At 45.9% G+C, this 23,664-nt stretch overlaps 1 protein-coding gene across 5 annotated transcripts in view; it reads left to right on the top strand.

Annotated features, from left to right (window-relative positions):
* The window catches only part of ADK (adenosine kinase), a 647,508-nt gene that overhangs the window by 353,563 nt on the left and 270,281 nt on the right, over nt 1-23,664 (top strand). For all 5 annotated transcript variants that reach the window (XM_078642739.1, XM_078642738.1, XM_078642742.1 and 2 more), the window contains exon 5: nt 15,122-15,294. In XM_078642739.1, the coding sequence (XP_078498865.1) occupies nt 15,122-15,294 (173 nt within the window). The remainder of the gene's footprint in view (nt 1-15,121; nt 15,295-23,664) is intronic.

Genomic DNA, 23,664 nt, shown 5'->3' with positions numbered 1-23,664 from the left:
CGTGCTGATCCGGACGGACAACATGACTGCCATGTATTACATCCAGAAGCAGGGAGGCACGCACTCTCCACAATTGTCTCATCTAGCCCAGAGCATGTGGAAGTGGGCCATTCAAAGGAACATGTTCCTCATGGCGGAACATCTCCCAGGCAAGGACAACCAGATGGCGGACCTGCTCAGCAGGCACAGCCACCAAATGCACGAGTGGGAGATACACCCCTCAGTGCTCCAACCATATTTCCAGCAGTGGGGTCATCCAGAGATAGACCTATTCGCCACAAAGGAAAATGCAAAATGCCACATTTCCGCCGCCAGGTTCCCACACCCGCAGTCTCAGGGCAATGCGATATGGATGAACTGGTCAGGCAGATTTGCGTACGCTTTTCCTCCAGCACCGCTCATACCGCTCGTGGCACGCAAACTGCGGCAGCACTCCATGACGCTCATCCTGGTTGCTCCAACGTGGGCACGGCAAGCGTGGTACACCACGTTCCTAGAGCTTTCAGTGGTGCCTCACCAATGGCTGCGCCTCAAGCCCAGTCTCCTCACTCAGAACCGTGGAGACATTCAGCACCCAGATCCGCAACAGTTGAACCTTGCAATATGGCTCCTGAGGTCATAGAGTTTGGCTACCTCAACCTGCCCCCTGACTGAATGGACATCATCAAAGAGGCAAGGAGACCTACAACCAGGGCATGCTATGCGGCCAAATGTAAGCGGTTTGTCATTTACTGTTCTAATAATATCATCCGCTAGATGCATCCACGCAAAACATTATCTGTTATTTGTTGCACCTATACAGGTGCAATCTGGCGTATAGTTCCATTCGGATACATTTGGCCGCAATGGCAGCTTATCTTCAAAACAGACAGCATCTTTCTCTTTTTAAAGTGCCAGCCAATAAAGCTTTTATGGAAGGACTCAAAAGAGTGATTCCTCCCAGACACCCTCCTTCACCTGTCTGGAATCTAAACATAGTTCTCACCAGACTAATGGGACCACCCTTTGAACCTCTTCACTCTTGTGAGATACAGTTCCTAACATGGAAAGTGGCTTTTCTGGTAGCAATAACATCGCTACAGAGAGTTAGTGAGCTTCAAGCCCTAACTATTCAGGAGCCCTTCATACAAATGCATGCTAATCGGGTGGTGCTACGTACCAACCCGAAATTCATTCCCAAGGTGGTTTCGCAGTTCCACATTAACCAAACCATAGAACTGCCTGTTTTCTTCCCAAATGCAGACTCTGTGGCAGACAGGGCACTGCACACACTGGATGTTAAAAGAGCTCTCCTGTATTACATAGACAGGACAAAGGATTTCAGGAAAACTAAGCAACTGTTTGTTGCCTTCTCTCCACAACACAAAGGCAACCCCATTTCCAAGTCTGGTATAGCCAGATGGATTGTTAAGTGCATACAAATCTGTTATCAAAAAGCTAAACGCACATTAACAGTTCACCCACGAGCGCATTCCACACGCAAGTTAGGGGCATCCATGGCTTTCCTAGGTAACATTCCTCTAGAGGATATATGTAGAGCAGCCACATGGACCACCATACACACATTCACCAAACACTACTGCGTGGATGTACACTCCAAACAGCAAGCTGCTGTAGGTCAGGCTGTTCTCAGAACTCTTTTTCAGACTGCTGCAGCTGGCACGGGCAACGGCCGCTAAGGAGGATACTGCTATTTATTCTATGCACAGATATAAATTCAGCAGCCCACATTCCTTGAACGGAATATGCTACTTACCAGTATGCATCTGTTCTTGGAATGTAGGGCTGCTGACATTTATATCGCCCGCCCTCCTACCCGGTGCCTGTCGCAGCTGTAGCACTCAGAATCATTCTCAGGCATGGTCATCACTTACTGTATTACACTCCATCTCTGCCACAATGGCGAAAAACAATCTGAAGATGGAGAGGATTCCCATGCGTGCTGTAGTCCAAGGGAGGAGCCACCAATCTCGTGATACTTCGAAGACTCTTCCAGGACAACAATGTGCAATCATCCGGACCCAACACTAGGCGGCGATCTATGCACAGATATAAATGTCAGCAGCCCTACATGCCAAGAACAGATGCATACTGGTAAGTAGCATATTCCTATCCCTCAGGATTGTAAGGATATTTTGTCCAGAGCAAGAGCTGAGTACTATGAAAACATATAGACTGAAATGGAAGCGTTTTGCTCTAGGTGCCATAGCAATGATACTCACCCTCTTCACTCTTCCCCGAAAAAATCCTGTCTTATCTCTGGCAAGATCAGGTCTGGCTTATGCTTCAGTAAGGATGCACCTCGCAGCTATCTCTCGATATAGACGGACGTCTGACGCCTTTTCTCTCCTTTCTGCCCGCATCATCAAACCGTTCATTAAAGGCCTCTTCAGAAATATTCCTCCTATTAGGCCTCCTCCACCAGAATGGTGTCGTAATGTGGTCTTTTCGCAATTAATGAAACCACCTTTTGAGCCAATCCACAAGATAGAGCTCTAATTACTCTCATGGAAAGTAGCTCTGCTTCTCGCGCTTAAATCGGCCAGAAGAGTGAGTGAAATTCAGGCCTTCACCATTAAAGAACCTTACTTGCGTTTCATAGAGGATTACATAATGTTACGGACAAATCCTTACTTTATTCCAAAGGTGCAATCCCAGTTTCACCTTAAGGAACCTGTAATTCTGCGCACTTTTTTTCTGCATCCTTCATCTCCAGCGGAGAAATCTCTCCACTCATTAGATGTAAAATGGTGCCTTGGGTTTTATTTGCTAAGGACAAAGCATCTGCGCAGACGGATCAACTCCTAGTATCATATGGACCTGTTAAACTAGGATCTGCTATTACAAAAAGGACTGTGGCACGATGGATTGCTTCCACTATCCAATTGTGCCATTCAAAGGCAGGTAAACCGCTTACAACCAAAACCAAGGCGCATTCCACAAGAGCAGTGTCTTTGGCTGCTCTTTTTGCTGGTGTCCCACTGGACAAGATTTGCTGTGCCACTACCTGGAAGAACACTCATAACTTCAAGCAGCACTATTGCCTGGACATGGCAACTTATAGTGAGGCAGCAGTGGGACAGGCAGACCTGCGTCATCTATTTCAATAAGGAAAGCCTTTACTTTTTAGGTATTCTTTATTATCTTATATATAGACATTTATATATGTTTATATGATTGATATGTTGTGAAGTACTATCTCATTAAGGTTTTTATATTGGCATGTATGTTATAACCCACCATTCTCTAAGGTACAAAGGTTTATATTACAGTACTATTAAACATCCATTTTTACAAAACTGCTAGCTACTCTGATTCAAGCATGTGAATCTATGAGAAGAAAATGAGTTACTTACCTGTAACTACGGTTCTCCAGTATTGGTATCTGTTATAGATTCAAATGCGACCCACCCTCCTCCCCGGAGAGGCTTCCGTTATTCTCTAAGGTTTTATAATTGCAGCACACTTGTGCTGGAAAATCTGAGGAACCTAGCCTCTCGGGATTGTTCTAGAGGGTGCCGTCGCCGGATTTTTTTTTTTAATATATATACTAAAGAAGGTAGATAGGCTATTGCACTGACTGTTCATTGCATGGTAGCCTATGGTAATTTTATTTACTGCTTATGTATGTATACCGTGGGATTCCCACTACGACCGGGATGATTCAAGCATGTGAACAATGAAAGATGTCAATACTGGAGAACCGTAGTTACAGGTAAGTAACTCATTTTCTTAGCGTATTAGGCTCATCGGCACCAGCTCCCCTTGGGGTTGTTTTTTTTTTTTCCACCATCTGATGCGGATTTGTTCAGCAATGGCTCCAAGATGGACACATTCTTTGTGGCTTTTTCGGACCTAACTGTTTGACTGCTAGACTGATGATCGGAGAACAATCTCTATGCCTGGGGTTCTCTCCACATATCTTTGACAAATTGTGACTTATTGCCTCAGAAGCCATGTAGGCTGCACCCTGGTCTCGACTCGGTTGAGTCCTCTTTGATCTGCAGGAGATTATCTCGTGAAGGCAGACAGGAAGAGGAAGAGTAAGATGGTGATGGCACGTACACCTTTCCAATTTGCCCACAGTACTACACCAAGTGTCCTTCGGCTGACCAGCACCATGTTAGCAGCCACTGCCTCTTCCTGATCATGACTAGTCGTAATGTGACTTCTGTCTCCACCTTTGATGCAGAAAATCTTTGAAGTACCAAAGAGAAAGGTGATGTGCATATCTGAGCATGCAGCAACAGTTATCCCCTGAGACACAGACATCTGTGGCGAACAATACCTGCTCGGCATTGAGGACCCCTCCGAAGGTCCAACTGAGGCATAGCGATCCTAATATAAAAACTGGAACACCGCGTCCCATGGTTTGGAAAGACCAAGCCTTAATTCCATAATTCCATTCACTTTGGAGGCTATCCTTACTCCTTTGGCCAAGACAGCTACCACTAGTTTAGGTTGTAGATGGACAAAACTGAACAAGGAAGCCTGGAAGAATCTCTTGGCCTCAACCAAAACCCTCTGTTGAAAATCACTCCGATGTTGAACTCCTTAGTAGGCGAATGGCTAAAACATTCACTAGACAAAGTGCCTATCATTACAACAACAAAGAACGGTAAGAAATAAAAGTCATCACCATGGATTACGACCCACCGAGTCGCCTTAAAGACTGCAGAGCTCTTGAAAGGAAATGGAGAGAAAACTGTGATGATAACCTAAAACTCTACTACAGGACAGCTATTCGATGTTACCATCAGGAAATTTAAAACTTTCTGCCTAGTCCCGCTATAGTATGCTGCAGTGAACTTGCAGCTTATTTTCAAGAGCATGTGGCAGCTATCTATAGCAACCTGCAACAGACAAGAGGTTCATGGTCTACCCTACCCGACATGCAGGCTCCACAGAAGGAGTATGTGTCTCTTATTCGTCCCCCAGGCACTATGGAGTTGCTCCCTACCTTAGATGACAGTCAAACCTGGCTCCTCACTGATCTGGCCTCACCCCATATTCTTGTACAAGGAGCACAAGCAATCCTTCCCACAATATTGGAGCTCCTCAACATATCTCTTTCTACTGGAATAATTACCCAAGAGTGGAAGCACGCAGTGTTCAAGTGTCTGTTAATAAAGCCTAATCTAGACCCGTGACGGTCAGTCCCTGACAATTTAATGACCTAGTCAGGGCCAGAGTGGTCACGCGACAGGTACAGAAAAAGTTTACGGCCTCTTCCAGTGTCCCTCTTAACATCATAGGACATGTCCCTCTCTGAATCTCTAGTGGTCCTTACTGCAAGGAAGTGACCAAGACCACACCCTTTCAGACCAATTGCAAACCTGTCGGTGCCAACAACAGGCTTTCACTAGTCCGAGTCAGGCAGGTGATGCTAAAGGGGAGGTTGCAGGTGTAACAATGGCATGGGTAGTGGTAGAGGCGGCTCTGCCGGTATTCTATATTTTTGCAAAAATATCATGAGATAAAAATATTTTGATGTCAAAAAATATCATGGGACAGAATTTAGAAGGTATGAATATTGTTTTGATTTGATTTTGTTTTTAAATGTAGTTGTCCAACATTATTTTATTATTTAACTGTTTTTATTTTAATATTTTTTTTTATTGCGTGTTTATTGCGGTTTTGTGTTTTTGATTTGGTGGTATTCAGTTAAAAATAAATTGTTTGTTTTGTTGGTGTGCACGGTATGTAGGGGGATAGGGTGAGAAGTTTTTTAAAGATTTTCTTTTAATTGATGATTACAATTTTGCGTGAATTTTAAATACAATTATGTACATTATTTTGTGAGGTTGTGAAGGAAGGGTCCAACACATCGGCACCCATTGTGAATTCAGCAGTGGATATCTTGAATGTTTGTTTTCATCAAAGTCCTGGTTACTGGTACTGAAAAGACTAAATTGGCTCAGGTCCACGTTTTGGCCTGAGGTGCCAGCAAAACTGCTTGACAAGCTGTTTGATGGGCAAAACCGGTTTGGCAGGCATGTGGATAATGCACTGCACTGATACTGATACACCACACTTACAGGGAGCCCTGCAGTACAAGCTTGTGCCTAGGGCATCCTTTCATTGCTCCAGGCATTCTCAGGGCTATAACCACTAAAAGGACAATAATATACCACCTTTTTGCCCTTCCCCTTCCACATGCTGGAATAAGAGAAGATTTACCTCTCAGAGCCAATATCCAAAGTGTTGAAAATCAAAAGGGTAATAAGGGGCACTGCTCCTCATGCTCCCAGTGTAATCAAAACTCAGCCTGAATTTTTTACATTGCCCCCAACTGACTCCCATATGCTGCAAAATTTCCTATTTTGATCTACCATGGACATAGACTGCGGGGTACTCCAAAGATCAAGCACACAATGAAATTTCTAGAAATTCATCCAAATCCTTCACCCTAGAAAGGAGCATGGAGCACCATCTACACTTGTGTGAACTGCACCATGAAATTATTCTGTTTCTAAAATGAGGAATTGAATGTGCCAAAATCTTAAAAGAATCTGGGGCTCTGCTGCTGGTTCTAAAGACATTTTCTGAAGAAGCAATCCTTTTGGATTTCCGCTCTGCAGGAGATTAGTTCTGGTGCTTCAGGAAAAGCATTTCCTTACATTCCTGGATCATCAGGATGCTTACTTAATGTCCCAGTGTACCCAAATGGCAGGAAAAAAGCGACCAGTTTACTTGGTGGGTCAGCGCTCCCAATTCAAAGCACTTTCTTTGACTTAGATCAGCTCCTAAGATATTCAGGAAGTGCATGTCCCTGCCTTCTTACGCAGACAAGTGCACTAAGTGTATCCATCTTTAAGAGATTGCCTCATCAACACTTTATAAGAAGAAGAGGCTCCGATTTACCCAGCTTGAATTTGCCCTTCGATGTTCATCCCTCTCAAATGAAACGACTTTCACTTCCGCAAACGCTCTTCTTGCCTTCTGTGCCAAGAGAAAGATCGAAGTCTCTATTACAGGAGCAGATATGGTTATGCAGCTGGTGCCTCATTTTGTAGTTGTCGTGGCATTGTGAAGCACTCTAGAATCCTATTCTACATTTCAGAAAGATTGTTTTGCTTCCACTCCTTGTTTTTTTTTTTTGTAAATCTAGATTTACAGCTTGAATCCGTTGTAGATTCATAACATATACGTTTCCCTCCATGTAGTGTTTGGCCTTAAAATCTCAGTATGCTTTCCTCAAACTCATCAAAATTAGCCCATGTGATATCGATCAGAAATCCACAGTGCACATGGGAGCCGTATTGTAGATTTGTTTCCACCATTTGTAGGAGAGACACATGAGAGACAGACTAGGTATTTCCGTGCCAAGATTTTATGAAAAGTGCACTGGAGTAAAGAGTAAATAAGAGATATAGAAACATTCTGGAGTCTAGATGTCTGGCCACAATTATTGTTTCAGTGACTGGGATCAGGTAGTATGAGTGTTACTACACAAAACATTAAGTTGCAGACCCGTGCTAGCAAGAATGATGTAGAAAGTGAAGCACACCATTACTTCTTGCTTATTATATCTGAAAGAAACACGTAGTGATAGATTCCTTACCTTAAAATTAACCAGAGGCGTCAGACACAACACACGTGGAGCCGCACGCCGACTCCTACCGTCGCACAGGGGTACTGCTGACGAAAAAACGTTCAGTCTGACGCCTGGGGGTAATTCTAAAGTAAAGAATCTATCACTACTAATGTTTCTTACAGATATATTGTTACCGAAGGTAAGTAACTTGTGCTTTATACTCATTTTCCCTTTACTTGTATACTGCTAGTCTCTTGGTGACCTTTGCACGATAACTCCAACCCATGTAGGCAAAGCATACAAATCCCTAAGATACTAAAATGTAACCGTTACAAGTAAGAATTATTCTCCAGTATTTGGGGTGTCTTTCATAGATTCACATGCCTGAATCATTCCCCGTCGTCGGAGTAGGAGTCCCACGGTATATAAAAAAGTAGTAATAAGCCATTTGTACATAGCAAATAACAGTTACAATAAACCAGGAAGTGAAGTAGCCTCAGCTACCAATGAAAAACTTCCACATTAGTGACCATCCAAGTCATTATGTTAGACCAAACTGCAGCCAATAAGGCCACAGCTCCCACCTAGGTATTCTCCCCAGAGACCCAGGCTGTCAGATTTTTTACCGCACGTCGTGTGATAGGGAGTCTCTCTGAGCTCTGCTCAGTTTTTTCTTCTTCAACTTTGAAATTTTGAAAGTTTCTTCTTTCCAACATGTCCACATCTAAGTCCCTTTTCAGGGCTTGTGACTCATGTGGCAAGGCAAGGCTCTTCAAGGAAGACCCTCATTCTCTCTGCATTTACTGCTTGTATCCAGACCATCAGGCTAAGGAATGCAAGATTTGTCGCACTTTTCCAACTAAAACCCTCAAGGACAGAGAGGGTCGCCTCCTACTATGGATACAACGGAATAAGGACAAGGACTTGCCACTCTCTGAGGTAGGAAGTTTGGCCTCTATGTCCTCTATGGGATCAAGGAAGAGAATAGCTGAGGGTACAGTAACTACCCCTAAGGCTAAGGTGGCGAAACAGGCCCAGCACGCTGCTGAGGAACCTTCAACTTCTAAGGTGAAGAAAGCCTGTCAAAAATCTGTCAAACAGCCTGTCATTAAAAAGGCTGTCCCTTTATTGTCACCTCAGAGGCCTACAACCAAGGCAGCACCTTCTCTGCCGGTTTCCTGTCAGACTGCCACTACAGTGACTTCTACTGTGACCTACTCCTCACCAAAACCCTCTTTGGTGGTGTCCTCAGTGTCCTCACCTACTTATGTGCATGTTCAAATTCGTCCCATCTCGTCGACGAAGAAAATTCCTACCGTCGACGAGCCTCCGTCGACGAAGCCCTCTCCAGCGTCGAAAAAGCCCATCCCGTCGACGATGACACTACCGTCGACGAAGAAAGCCTTGCCGTCGACGGCTTCACCGTCGCCGAAGCACCCGTCGACGGACTCATCGTCGACGAAGAAGACTCCGTCGACGATCCTACCGTCGACGAAGAAGACACCGTCGACGGCCCCGTCGACGAAGTCGTCGTCGACGACGGCCTCGTCGACGAAGAAGACGACGCCGTCGACGGCCCCGTCGACGGCCCCGTCGACGGCCCCGTCGACGGCCCCGTCGACGACGAAAATTGTCCCGTCGACGACAAAAATTGTTCCGTCGACGACGACGTCGACGACATCGAAAAATGGATCGTCGACGAGGCCTCTCCAGCCACAGTCGTCGACGACGGCGAGTTCGTCCCTCAAAGCAAAGTCTATGCCACAGGACCAAGGGAATCCAATGACGCCAAGACTGTCAACTTGCACAGATCTTCAAGTATGGTCGGCAAAGAGCAGCACCATATCGTTGCCTTCTCCAGCAACCACTGCTGCGATTTTACAACGCCCATTACAGTCTGCAGGTATGTCACCACTCACGATGCCAGACAGGCTTTTGGATTCCGACGAGGACTCTGATGGAGACTTGTTTCCGGCAGCTACAAGTCCATCTGACTTACTCATACACGTTAAGGAACAAGAGGAGGAGGAGCAGGTGACGCAACACACAGAGTTGGATCCTGCACCCCCGTCAGGGACACAAATGCCCATGGAATTATTCAGAAATTTGATGTCCATGTTGGATGATTATTATCAACGATTTCCGCCCTCGGAATCGGGCGAATCACACATCACTTCCCCCCCGCCTAGAGGTACTCCGCATTCAGTCCCTCCTACCAGGGAAGAATCGGTACATGCCCCATCCATACCGGTACCATCTACTCAACCGGTGGACGACGTCTCTGAAGAGGAGGCTCATGAAGAGGGAGAATTGGATGACTCGGATTCGTCGGAGTATGAAGATTATCAGGCTGACTCCCCTGCTCCAGATGAACAGCCGAAGGCTGAATCACCACCGGTGGATATTGCAAATTTCCATAGAATTATGGATAACGCTACCAAACGATTTCTCATTACTATGGAGACAAAACAGGATGATTGTTTCCTGTATGATTTCAAGAATCTCTCCCAAAGACAGAGCTGGTCGATACCGATCATAGAGTTTATTTGGAAAGAAGGTCTGAAGATCATGGCCACTCCAAACTCTTTACCTCCAGTTTTGCCACGAGTGGATAAAAAATACAGAGCGCCTGCTTCTTCACCGGCTTGCCTGATTGGACAGGCCAAGACAGACTCAGTCATTGCACAAGCAGCTCAAAAAAGGGCGAAAAACCCATCATCTCAAATCTCCACGCCTACAGATAGAGACGGAAGACGACTCGATACCATTGGCAAAAAAGTCTCCACTATGGCAGCAACCACAGTCAGGGTTGCTAATTCTATGGCGATTCTTGGCCGATACGATAGGCAAATGTGGTCTGACATTTCGCCTTATATTAACAAACTGCCTGAACCGGACCGGTCTGAGGCGATCAAAATCCTACAAGAAGGGGAGTGTGCGTCTTCAGAGATCATTGACGCCGCAGTGGATGTAGCAGCTACAGGCTTCAGACAATTGGCAGGAGCCGCAGTCCTTCGAAGAGAGGGATGGTTAAAATCTACATCTTTTAGACATGAAGTACAGTCCAAGGTCTTAAACATGCCTTATGATGGCGAGTTCCTATTCGGCTCGCACGTGGATGAAGCTTTGCAGGCCATCAAAAAGGATACTGAAACTGCACGATCTTTGGGCACTCTGCAGTTTCGTAAATCTTCCTTTCGTGGCACAAGAGGAAGGGGAAATTTCTCCAATAGGGGAGGATACTACCAACAGCGTAACTACACCTCTTCTCAAAACACACAGAGGTACCAGCCATACAAGCAACAGCCTTATGGCCAAAGACGTAACTCTTACACACAGCCCCGAGGAAAACCAACATATCGTGGAAGAGATAACGCCAACAAGAAGTGAGGTTCACTTCCTGCCGCCAAAGTGTCCCCGCCAAAAACAAATTGGAGGAAGAATATCCCAACATTACTCAAAATGGTCCAAGATTACTACAGACAAATGGGTGCTGGATGTGGTATCCAAGGGACACATTTTAGAATTTGTAAAAACCCCTCCAAATTCTCCTCCAAAAGGGCCGCCCCCAGCACATCTCAAAGAACTCTTCATCCAAATCAATTCCATGATTCGAAAAGGGGCAATCGAGAGAGTACCTCGACACCAGAGAGGGACAGGTTTCTACTCTCGTTTTTTCTTGATACGCAAAAAATCAGGGGAATGGCGCCCAATCCTCGATTTGCGTGCCCTAAACAAATTCATCAAAAAATTAACGTTCAGAATGTTAACACTCCAGGAGATCCTACAGTTTTTGGCAGAAGGGGACCACTTGGCAACACTCGACCTTCAGGATGCCTACTTCCACGTCCCTATCTTCCCCAGACACAGGAAGTTCCTAAGGTTCAGAGTGGCTGGCAGGGATTTCCAATTCAAGGTGCTTCCCTTTGGGCTACGTTCAGCCCCGAGAGTATTCACGAAAATGCTAGCACCCGTAGCGGCGCACCTACGATTGCAGGGAATTCAAATATACCCTTATCTGGACGATTGCCTTATCAAGGCCAATTCCTTCGCCACAGCAAACGACCATGTCCAAAAATGCCTTTGCCTCTTTCAAAGCCTGGGATTTTCAGTGAACTTCGAGAAGTCGGATCTAATTCCATCTCAAAGAAAGTCCTTCTTAGGAGCAACACTGGATTCCAAGCTCGCCCAGGTCTTCATTTCAAACGAAAGGCAGCGAAAGATCAGGACGATGGCCACCACACTCCTCAGAAAAGAGTACGTTTCTGTCCGGAGATTCAAATCTTTCCTAGGGATGATCTCTTCGTGCATCCCTCTCACTCCAAACTGTCGTCTGAGGATGAGACCATTACAAGAGGAGCTCAGTCACCAATGGGTGCAGGTATCGGGGTCCTTCGAGGATCTCATTACACTGACGCCTCGAATGAAGGACACAATCCGGTGGTGGAGTCAGGCACGCAACCTACAAATCGGCTGTGCCTTCCTCGCAGAGGTCCCAAGATTCATCTTGACCACGGATGCCTCCCTAGAAGGTTGGGGCGCTCACCTTCAAGGGATGACGATCAGCGGCAAATGGGACGCTCAACAAAAGAAATGGCACATCAATCTGCTGGAGTTACGAGCCATTTTCCTCGCCCTAAAATCCTTTCTGGCAATCCTACAAGGCTCCACAGTGTTGATTCGAACAGACAACACAACGAGCATGCATTACCTGAACAAGCAGGGGGGCACAAGATCAGCCCGGTTGTCTCAACAGGCTCAAGAGATCTGGACTTGGGCTCTGGATCACGACATCAACTTGTCAGCGGTGCATGTTCCGGGAGTAGCCAATGTATTGGCAGATTCGCTGAGCAGATCCAAGAACAGCACTCACGAATGGGAACTGCATCAGCCGGCGCTGGATCGGATCTTCCAGAGATGGGGTCTCCCCGATCTGGACCTGTTTGCAACTTCTCAGAACAAGAAATGTACTCACTTTGCGAGCTGGATTCCCCACAGGAACTCTTGCGGGGACGCTCTCTCACTCAATTGGGAACGGATCTTTGCCTACGCCTTCCCGCCAATTCCACTCATACCCAAGGTCATCAAGAAAATGAGAAAGCAACCGTGTCGAATTATCCTGATTGCTCCACGGTGGCCACGACAATATTGGTTCACGCAGCTTCTCCTTCTATCAGAATGCGAGCCAATCCAACTGCCCAGAATTCCACACCTTCTAACAATCCAAGAAGGCAAGGTGTTTCATCCAGACCCTCAATCTCTGAAATTATCGGCTTGGCTCCTCAACACCACGAATTTGCGCACTTGAACATTCCACAAGACTGTCAGGAAGTCCTGGCCAATGCTAGGGCGCCTTCCACAAACAAAACTTACAAACTAAAGTGGAAACGTTTCTGTGTTTGGTGCCAAACTATGAATTTGCATCCAATGACTGCGAAGCCAGAAGAGATATTACCCTTCTTTCTACAACTCGCTAAATCAGGTTTGGCGCACTCAACACTCAAAGTGTTCTTAGCCGCCATATCACGATACCGTCAGGACGGTAAGACTTCTCTATACTCCTCAAGGATAATACAACAATTCTTTAAAGGCTTATTTCGTATGTTTCCACCTGTACGCCGGCCACCTCCATCTTGGCATTTAAATATAGTCCTAGCACAGCTTCTTCGCCATCCCTTTGAGCCTATTCATAAGGTCGATCTCAAGTTCATCACTTGGAAGGTTGCATTGCTGCTGGCACTAACATCAGCCAGACGAGTGAGTGACATGCAAGCATTCACCATTAAGCCACCATTCTTGCAATTCACACCTGACTCTGTGGTACTACGCACCAACCCGAAGTACATGCCCAAAGTCCCATCGGATTTCCATCTCAATGAGCCTGTGATACTTAAGACATTTTTTCCCAATCCGCAGTCACCAGCTGAGCGGACTTTACACACATTAGACATTAAGAGATGCCTTAAATTTTATCTTTCAAAAACAGCTGCCATCAGGAAGACGGATCAGCTATTCGTGGCATATGGTAGACCAAGACAAGGGTGTGCTGTTTCAAAACAGACTATAGCCAGGTGGGTCTCATCCACGATAGGGTTATGCCATCAACAAGCAGGTAAACCCTTACAGACCTTACCTAGAGCCCATTCTACAAGAGCAGTCTCCTCTTCAACTGCGCTATTTGCTGGTGTGCCTCTCCCGCATATTTGCAGAGCAGCAACATGGTCCAGCAGGCACACATTCACGAGGCATTACTGTCTGGATTCTTCAAGCGACACCGATGCCTCGGTGGGGAGAGCAGTCCTGCGAAATCTGTTTCAGTAAGGTGAGCCTCTGGTGTTCTCTCCCACCTCCTTTCCGCTCTTTACGCTTTCTTATGATGTTGCATTGCTTTCTGTTTATGCATGATAACTATGTTTTGGCGTATAAGAGCGACATATTATGTTACTGCTAACTACTCGGATTCAGGCATGTGAATCTATGAAAGACACCCCAAATACTGGAGAAGAACAATAGTTACTTACCTGTAATCTGTGGTTCTCCAGTATTGGTGTCTTTCATAGATTCACATGCACCCACCCACCTCCCCTCAGAGTCTCACCCAGACTGTTATGATATAGCTCTATATACTCTGGTACACTCCAGTGCTACAAAAATCTGACAGCCTGGGTCTCTGGGGAGAATACCTAGGTGGGAGCTGTGGCCTTATTGGCTGCAGTTTGGTCTAACATAATGACTTGGATGGTCACTAATGTGGAAGTTTTTCATTGGTAGCTGAGGCTACTTCACTTCCTGGTTTATTGTAACTGTTATTTGCTATGTACAAATGGCTTATTACTACTTTTTTATATACCGTGGGACTCCTACTCCGACGACGGGGAATGATTCAGGCATGTGAATCTATGAAAGACACCAATACTGGAGAACCACAGATTACAGGTAAGTAACTATTGTTCTTCTCCTTTATTTATATCTATTCTACCTAAATTATATTGCAAGCTCTTAAAATTATTGGTGTTTGAATACTTTGCTGGCTTTTCCTGTGTAGTCTGTTGCTTGCTACAAGGCAACCAGTGTCCAAAGACTTTGTAAACAGTTACTACTTTATTTCCCGCTTGTGAAAGGGAAAGTAAACTGAAGGCAGGCAGTGGCTTCTAGACTGACAAGTTCCTTAAAATTTAGAGTGCAATATATCAATTCTAGGCTCTCCAGACACTAAAGCTAGGTTGTCTATCTCAGGCCTAAAAGGGGCCGGGTCCATCCCGGAATTTCAGGATAACCAGTGAATTTGTAAATAATTTCAGATTTGATTTATTGCACATCAATTTTGTACCTATAGATCCTAAAAATGTCATAGATCTGGCATACATGGAACCACCTTTAGATGATCCATTGCTTATGAACTGGCAGTTAAGTGTTTTAAGGGCATTTGATCGTTGTTTTCACTGTGATGTCTGTACTGGAGTCCTTGGGTAACATGATGGTCTCTTTGTTTTGCCCAGTTGGTTATCTCTGCTTTATTCTCTTATTGTATATAGTCTGCGTTACACAGCAACTTCCTCACCCTCAATTCTCTTTCCCCTGCAGTGGATGATCCAGACTCCACACCGAGTTACCACCTTCTTTGGCTGCATAGGTGTAGATAGTTTTGGAAAAATTCTGAAGAAAAAAGCAGAAGAAGCCCATGTGGATGCACACTATTATGAACAATGTGAACAGCCCACGGGAACCTGCGCTGCCTGTATTACTGTGGACAACAGGTGAGATGTTGCTCTGTTCCATCGCAGGCAACAGTTAAAAGGCTGTGCCTCTATTCCACCAAGCTGCTTTGGAATTAAATACTATGGGAAGATCCAGAAGGGGAACCATCGAGTGAGAATCTACCTATCCTGCTCCTACCTTGATTAGCTGAGTTAATATCCGAAGGGGAGAGCCCTCGTTTTTAAGTTGTTGTGTCGAAAGCCAATTTGGCAAGCCACATGGCTGGTTTTGATTCCATAAGTTTTGCAGTCGTGGAACTGGAGTACTTTATCAAGCAATGTCATTTATCAGTTTCACTCCCAAATGCTTCAGTGAAGAAGTCCTTCTAGGTTTGTACTATTTATTATCAAATTCCCAGAGATGGATCCCAGTAATCTAACTAATTAAATAATGGATTATGTTTGGCTTTAGATGTTTCAGATTTATTTTTGCCTTGCTAACTTTGCTTTCCAACAAACCACCATCTTGATTTAATTTTGTTTTATTATCTTCCGTTTGGTACACAAGGTCCTGACCTGAGGGATAGTTCTGTTGATAGTGTCAAAGCCTGTAATGAAGGTGCCCTGTGTAATAGCCATTAACTCCTTCTTTCTCTCCAAAGCAGAATTAGACTTTGTAGCAGTCCTTGCACTTGTCTAGGACATAACTATGTGGATTAACTTTCAGGGAAACCCGTGCCTATGTTACTTAGGAATGCTGGCTGCCAGTGTGGTGCCAGACAATTGGCTGATGACTCCCAAGTTTCTGTGGATACAGTGATGCTCTCTTCATGGAATTCTTGGAGTTGTAGAAGTTTGCTCCTTTAGCCTTATAGGGAAATCTAGTAACCATAGTCCAGGTAGATTGTTGACCTCTTGAATCTGTTAAAAACAAATTATCATGCAGGATTGTCAGCGATTGGCTGCAATGAGAAGGGCCTGTCCAAGTGTATAGAAATAATTGTACACTAAAACAGTCTTATCTTTTCCTGTTCTTCTCTTGGGTGACGAGTATTGGAATGATTTTTCGGCTTGGAAAAAAAGATTAGTAAGATAGTGTGCCGGTTTGTTTGCCCAATTTTCCATTAACCTTTTTTTAGGTCTCGCCTAGTGAACGTAGCGCATGCGCTGCTTCGCCTTGGTGAGCCTCTATTGTCGTCGCTTTCGTTCGCAAATGGAGACAAACCATGTGCGCGCCCGGACAGGCGATCTTGCACGCCCATGGCGACTCCCACTGCATGCTTGATTTATTACAGCTCGGCCACTCACTCCCTCTCTGCGCGCACGCTGTTTGCCTGCTTGCGGTTGTTTTCACTTTTGTTGCGGGCTCGTTTTACATAGTTATAGTAGTCACCCAAAATCGCCCACATGAAGCATTAAAATGTCACACAGAAGGGGACTAAAACATGTAAAGTGACCTTGCATTTCTAAAGCGCCTCCTACCCCTGACAAGGCGTGAAATGCCACTCATTACACGTGTGTAATGTATACACTGAAGAGTTTACAAATGGGAGCGGTAACAGATCTTCCTGCTACGAGGCCCCATCCTCTGGGCCTTCACCCCAGCCCTCATGACTCTCGGCCATTCTGTCCCAGCCCTCGGTCCCCCTGTAGGACTCTGATAATTCCTCATCCTGTGCTTGGCAGAGTTCTCTGGGTCCAGGTACCTGCGGCGGAGGTGACTTGTACCTGCGGCGGCGGTGAATTGGATCTGCGGCAGCGGTGATGACGTGTCCCTGGCGGCGGTGACGTGTCCCTGGCGGCGGTGACGTGTCCCTGGCGGCGGTGACGTGTCCCTGAAGGCGGTGACGTGTCCCTGAAGGCGGTGACGCGTGCACCTCCTGGTTTAACTGCCACAGTGCCACCGTTTGGGGATGGGCAGCTGTAGTCCCCCCATCAAACCCCGATACACCTCTATCGTTGCCCCTCCAGATGCACATATGATAGTGTCGCCTTACCCCCTCCCCCGGGCCCTCTTTTCCCATTTCATCCGCGTGGTACTAGGCGTCTCGCGGCGTTCAAAACAAAAACATCCTATTTAACCAGGCTTTCTGTCCCCATTCAGAAGGTGAAATGTGATCACATTCGGGCGCGTCTTGAAGCACGGCGACATAGCTCAGTGATGAAATAATGAGCAAGACGGGTCAATATAGGGCAGGCACACCAAAGAGGCGAAGTGCAGAATTGGAGGATATGTGTGTAGCTCAGTGCTAGAAACCTCCGATGGCTTGTTTATTTATATCCTTGGATACAGATTTCTGAACCTATTTTGCATTAAAGTCCACCAAATCTACTTCAATCCATGGTCGTCCTCCTTGGGGCTCTCATGAACGTCTTTGCCAAAACATTTAGATTTTTCTTCTTAAGTAAAGTTTTTTATTATTTACACCTCTGTCCCGTGTTTTAGAAATTGTACAGTGAGGCTTTTTGGCTTTAGACTCTCCAGCGCCCTAATGAATCTTGATTAAGCTCACCTTTCATTGTTTTGATTGCTGAATTGCCTTTTGCGAAATATCTGACCCTTATTATGTCTTTAAACAACACGTGTATAAAGCACGGAAATGGAGCTGTGACCCAGGCCCTGTCAAATTGCATTCTTTTAAACTAGGAATCACCCCTACGGGGTGATAAACCGTAAATAGGAGTGATGCAATTTCAATGATATGTGCTGGATAAATTAATAGGATTGAACACATTGGAACTTTTAACTTCTGCCGGCATTGCTTCAATATTGGGCCAATTTAATTTGTTAATCCTTTTACTTTTACTTGAGCCTCGAAGGTAAATATAATAAAATTAGATTTTTTGCTACTCGGTAGAACCCATAATCTTTTTAAAAAATTAATCTGATAGACTTCTAGCCAAAGATTCCCTTTATTAGAAATATCCCCAGGCGTCAGACTGGATTCAGGAATTTTTTTGTGAGCAGTACCGCTACAAGCTGATTGTTGGCGTCGTTCAGCTCTGCCTGGTGGCGTCTGCATCAGAAGTGGTGTGTGGTGCCTATAGAGGCGCCACCCCAACATTTTCATGTCAGTTCTTTTCTTTCCACACCAGTCCTTGCAGATCTAGAGAGAATACCCCCAAGTCACTTTTAGTCTGACCTTTTATCAACCCTTTTATCGAAGATTTTTTAGATATTGTGAGGCTGGGATGTCTATTAGAAAAACCGGGTTCAAGCCTTGCGGAGCCTATCACCAACAGATGTCCGTGACTAACCCACATCTTGTTTGCCTCTGGAGCGTTGAGTGCAACCACATCTCGAAGACTTTCGTCGACTGCATTGCCATGCAACCCAATGCCTCGAGGGAGGGACCCTCCAGCTCCTTCCCACTCGACGCCGCAACAGTTGATAACATCAGGCTAGTGGGATCTCCAGATAGCCCGAAGTGGCTACTCCCTCCCCCCCGTGACTACCCATCCACCCCTGCCACCCACTTGTGACAGGTGGATGAAGGATCATCTCTCTTTACTCCGCTAGGAAGTAGGGGCTTGCTTGGCAAAGGGGAGCCATGGAGAGGGTGCAGATGTAGGTTGTGGTTGCTATTCCCGCTACTTTCTGGTGCCCAAAAAGGATGGAGGCCTTCATCCTATCCTTGTCCTATCCTATTTTAGACCTGCGTCCTCTCAACTTCTTCCGCAAAAAGGATAAATTCAAAATGCTCATGCTAAAGTCCTTTCTGCCCTGGACCCAGGAGACTAGCTGGTGGCAGTGGACTTGCAGGGCACATATTTCCACATGCATGTCCTGCCTGCCTACAGACGCTACCTGTGGCTCACTGTGGGCAGCAAGCATTTTCAGTTCACCGTGCTCCATTTTGGCCATACCAGCTCCCCTCTGGAGTTCACTAAGGTGATGGCCTTGGTTGCAGCTCATTTGCAAATATCAGGGGGTACCTGTCTTTTCCTCTCTCTGACTTAAATGCGGGCTGGTCCCCAGGCGAGTCCTCTCCCACTTCCATACTACGGTGGATCTCCTGCACTCGCAAGTAATGCGCACAAAAAAATATCCAGATCCAGTCTGATGCCTGGGGATGATATTCAGGTAAAAAATCTGCAGCTAGATAGTTTCTACCAGATAAAACGTTATTGAAGGTAAATAACTTGTTCTTTTTTAAGATCTTGTCACTGACCATGCTTTCAGCACCAGCCGCTCACACTTTATTCTTCTCATTCTAGTTCATCTTAATCTCTAGATTACGTTGATCCCTACATGCCGAGGTCTTTGCAATTTTCCAGTGAAAACCTTTCCATTAAAGGCAGGCAGAAGAGTGCCAATGCCCTACTTGTTAATTGATAACACGTTATAACTGTCTAGTTGCAGATTGAAAGATTTCTCACCCAGTAGAATATTGAGCCACTTTCCATCTAGACTAACTAATGTCTGGGTTGAGGATAACCATTTTCCCTCACATGCAGTGTATGTACAGTCTTTCTGAAAGGGCTTGCTCAGCTGATTTCCACAGTTTCCATTACAGCAATGTAGGAAGCAGAAGACCAGATGTATGTTTTGGTTTAAAGAAAAACTTCATCAGCTTTTCCTCTGTCTTTCTGTCTGTATTCGCACTATAATCTACAGCATATACTCGTTCATAACCAGCTTTGAATTAACGAAGTCTGTTGCTTGTGATGTGTATATGGTTCACTCCTCTCTCTGAGGCAGATGTGTGCCAATTTGACTATGTAGGTCCTGGCCAGAGTTAGTGAGCTTCCCTAAATACATATGTGTTTAACTTATGGTTTCTGCACATGGCATCTCCAAACCTATCCCAACCCACCCCTCTCCAAAATGTTTATCCTACCAAATGCGAGAGTAAGCAAGACCCAAATTCAGTGTAAACCAGCTCCTTCATACTGCTTTGTAGTGAACGGTTTGCAGCAGAGATGTTGTCTTCCACCACAAGAAAGAGGCTCAACAAGACTTATGGTGAATGGTAGCCACTTCGTTTTTACAGTGTGCAGGTTCTTCCATAATTTATAAATACTAGTAGGCAAGCATTTGAAAGTTAATGTTCGATGCATATGGGCTGCAGACCACACACTAGTGCATAGATCGCCATCTGGTGGTGGGCCCGGATGATTACACTTTGTTGTCTTGGAAGAGTCTGTTTGGTAGATGAATCTTCCTGTAGAATGTAGTGCGCATGGGCATCCATTCTTTTTTTATTTAAAAAGCCTTTCCGGACAACACTACATTGATTCATGTAGAGTTGTTTCTTCCTAAAGGAAGCTTGAGATTATTGTACTTTGAAGGGAGTTTGTTTAGCCTTTGATGAAATTATGTGCTGGCACAGAATACAAAGAGCTTGGAATCCTTATGACAACAAGTGGAGCAATGACTTTTCAGTAGCAAACGTAAAGTTATGATCCTTGTAGAACCCCTAGTTGAATGCATTGAAAAGTATATGCTGGTTAGTCAACTGTAGCAACACTAGTTGCCAACCTGGTTGAATATTGTAATTACAAATTTAAAGGACTCGCATTAAATACTGTTGTGGTGTGGCCTTTCTGCGTGTTATGACCCTTTTGATATGTACTTGCCTAAGTTTAAGGTCGCAAGCTTTCAGGCTTATCGGTCAGGGAGTACATATGTTTTGCAGCATGCATACTTTTATGGATTCACACGTGGTGCATTATTCGCCATCTAGTGGTTGGGCCCGGAATTGTCTGTTTTTTGCTTTTTTTTATCTGAGGCGTCGTTGGCCACCATTTGGTGCTGGGTCCACCCCTTGTGTTTAGTCAGATGGTGCCTGGAAGTTCCTGTGCATGGTACACATCTTCAGACTTTTTTTTCCGACATAGGGTCTCGAAAAAGGGAAACACTCCTAAGTTTTGGACAAAATCCCCGAAAGAATCAAGAAATATAAATAAGAAAACCATTGGTCATCAACTGAGAACACTGGAGAAGGAGAGAGACCGCATACACCTTTTTTCCGACAGGTGCAATGACGCTTATGGATCGAAAGAGGTCAAGGGCCATGGGAAATGCACTTTTAAAATTTTGTCTAAATTGCTTCCACAAGTTTGCACAGCGCGACCCACGTGATGTTTGTAGCCTCTGCCTGCAGAGGGATCACAGACTGGGAGGCTTGCACTGTTAGTGTCGAAGACGCTCAATGCACGCCGAAAGCAGAGGGAGGACCATTAAGCAGCTATGCTCCAAAGCCAGAAACGACCATCGCTGAGGGACTTGACACTCTCGTGACAAGGACGACCAGGAGTGGCTGCAGATTCAACACACGGACGGTCAGACGTCGATATCCTCAAAGGGGATGCCGATAAAAGGAGTACTGCGAAGAAGGCTATGAAGGACGCTGAAAAGAAGACAGACAAGGTAAAGAACCCTAACCAAAGGCCACGAAAAGGCGCAAAAGGCAGCCCAGGCGTCAAATAAAACTGCGACTTAGGGTCAGCCATGAATAAGAGACCCACGGATCCCAATCCAGGGATATCGACGAGGGAAGATCGAAGAAGGCAGGTGTCGAATAAGAGGCCACGAAGAGAGAGACCACACCCTCGAAAGGAGAATCCAAGCGCCCAAGAAGAGGATCTCCCCGGCCTCCGGCGCCGAAAGGGCCCTCGAGGTGGTAAAGTAGAGACGCCTGGAAGTGGAAATGGTGGCACTCCTTAAACGTAAAAAGGAGTTCGAGGCGCAGAAGGAATTCAGGATTCCCGCTGCTGAAAACGTGAAAGAGGAGTAAGATACCCTCTAAGCTCTGGCAATCCCTGAACCTCACGAAGAGTAAATCGAAGAGGAGCTCGAAACCCCAGACAACATAGCCTTTTAAAACATTCTCATCAAGAGAGAAGCTGATACCTTTGGGGTCTCCTTAGAGGAGGAGAAAGACTCCTGCTTCCTCCTAGAGACGTTAACCCAATCCACCAAAGAGACACAATACCCCCCACTGCTTCTAAGCATTCTGGACAAGGGCAAGGAGACATTCAAGGAGCCTGCCTCATTAAAAGGGGTAACCCCAAGGGTAAAGTAAAATTTTAACTTTCCACAAAACACCCTAAATACATTCAGGGAAATACCGTGCCAGACTCCATCATGGTCACCACGGCAAGAAGGAGCAACGCTCACGCCTCCACTGGCCCACCTCCAGAGAGAGTAAATAAGAGAATGGACTTGGTGGGGAGAAAGATGGAAAAGGAGGCCGCAAGGCATTGGTGCATTCCAAACTCCCATGCCCTCCCAACAGGAATGGCTACCAACAATGGAATGGTAACTGCAAACACAACAATGATGGACAGAATGTGGATCAATGTCACACATTCACCCCAGTCCAAAGATCTGGGCCCAAATCCATCGTTTTTCCACTCCACACCACCCTGGGTTAGACAATGGCGATATGCAAATCAGCGCTGACCCTGTGCCCCATGGGAACAGTCCAGTCCGAACTACAACGTGAGTCCCAGGCACTCCACACCACTGGAGTCAAGCTAGCCGGGCTGATGAGAGGTGTTACCTCGAAACCGGGCCGGTCCTCGGATGCTTGTTTCCGTTCTGGGAAGGACATGGCTTTTGTAGTTCGGACTGGACTGTTCCCATGGGGCACAGGGTCAGCGCTGATTTGCATATCGCCATTGTCTAACCCAGGGTGGTGTGGAGTGGAAAAACGATGGAATTGGGCCCAGATCTTTTGACTGGGGTGAATGTGTGACATTGATCCACATTCTGTCCATCACTGTTGTTTTTGCAATTACTGCTCTAAGTGTACTGGGGATGCTCAGACGTGAGTCCCAGGCACTCCACACCACTGGAGTCAAGCTAGCCGGGCTGATGAGAGGTGTTACCTCGAAACCGGGCCGGTCCTCGGATGCTCGTTTCCGTTCTGGGAAGGACATGGCTTTTGTAGTTCGGACTGGACTGTTCCCATGGGGCACAGGGTCAGCGCTGATTTGCATATCGCCATTGTCTAACCCAGGGTGGTGTGGAGTGGAAAAACGATGGATTTGGGCCCAGATCTTTTGACTGGGGTGAATGTGTGACATTGATCCACCTTCTGTCCATCACTGTTGTGTTTGCAATTACCAACAATGGAATGACATTGAGGAACTGATGAACAAGCTCCCAGAAGAGGACAAGAAGAGAGCAAAATCCATCATATAGGAGGGTTAGAACATGGCGAACGCCTGCCTGAAATCAGCCCTAGTTGCAGCCGATACAGCCAGCAGACAAATGTGCACAGGCACATTAAGAAGGTGTGCCTGGCTACGAATCTCTGGCTTCAAGCAAGAGGTCCAAACCTCAATAATTAATAAACCCTTCACAGGAACGCCGTTTGGAAGCAAAGTGGAGGAATCCCTTCAACGAATAAAGAACAATGAGATGGCAAGGGCTATGGGAGCCCTGCAACAGAGAGGAGGGTTTAACCTCATTAGGCCTGC

Source organism: Lissotriton helveticus, chromosome 5_1 (assembly GCF_964261635.1).
Source record: "Lissotriton helveticus chromosome 5_1, aLisHel1.1, whole genome shotgun sequence".
In the NCBI taxonomy this organism is placed as follows: Eukaryota; Metazoa; Chordata; class Amphibia; order Caudata; family Salamandridae; genus Lissotriton; species Lissotriton helveticus.
This window is presented reverse-complemented; position numbering and strand designations above follow the sequence as displayed.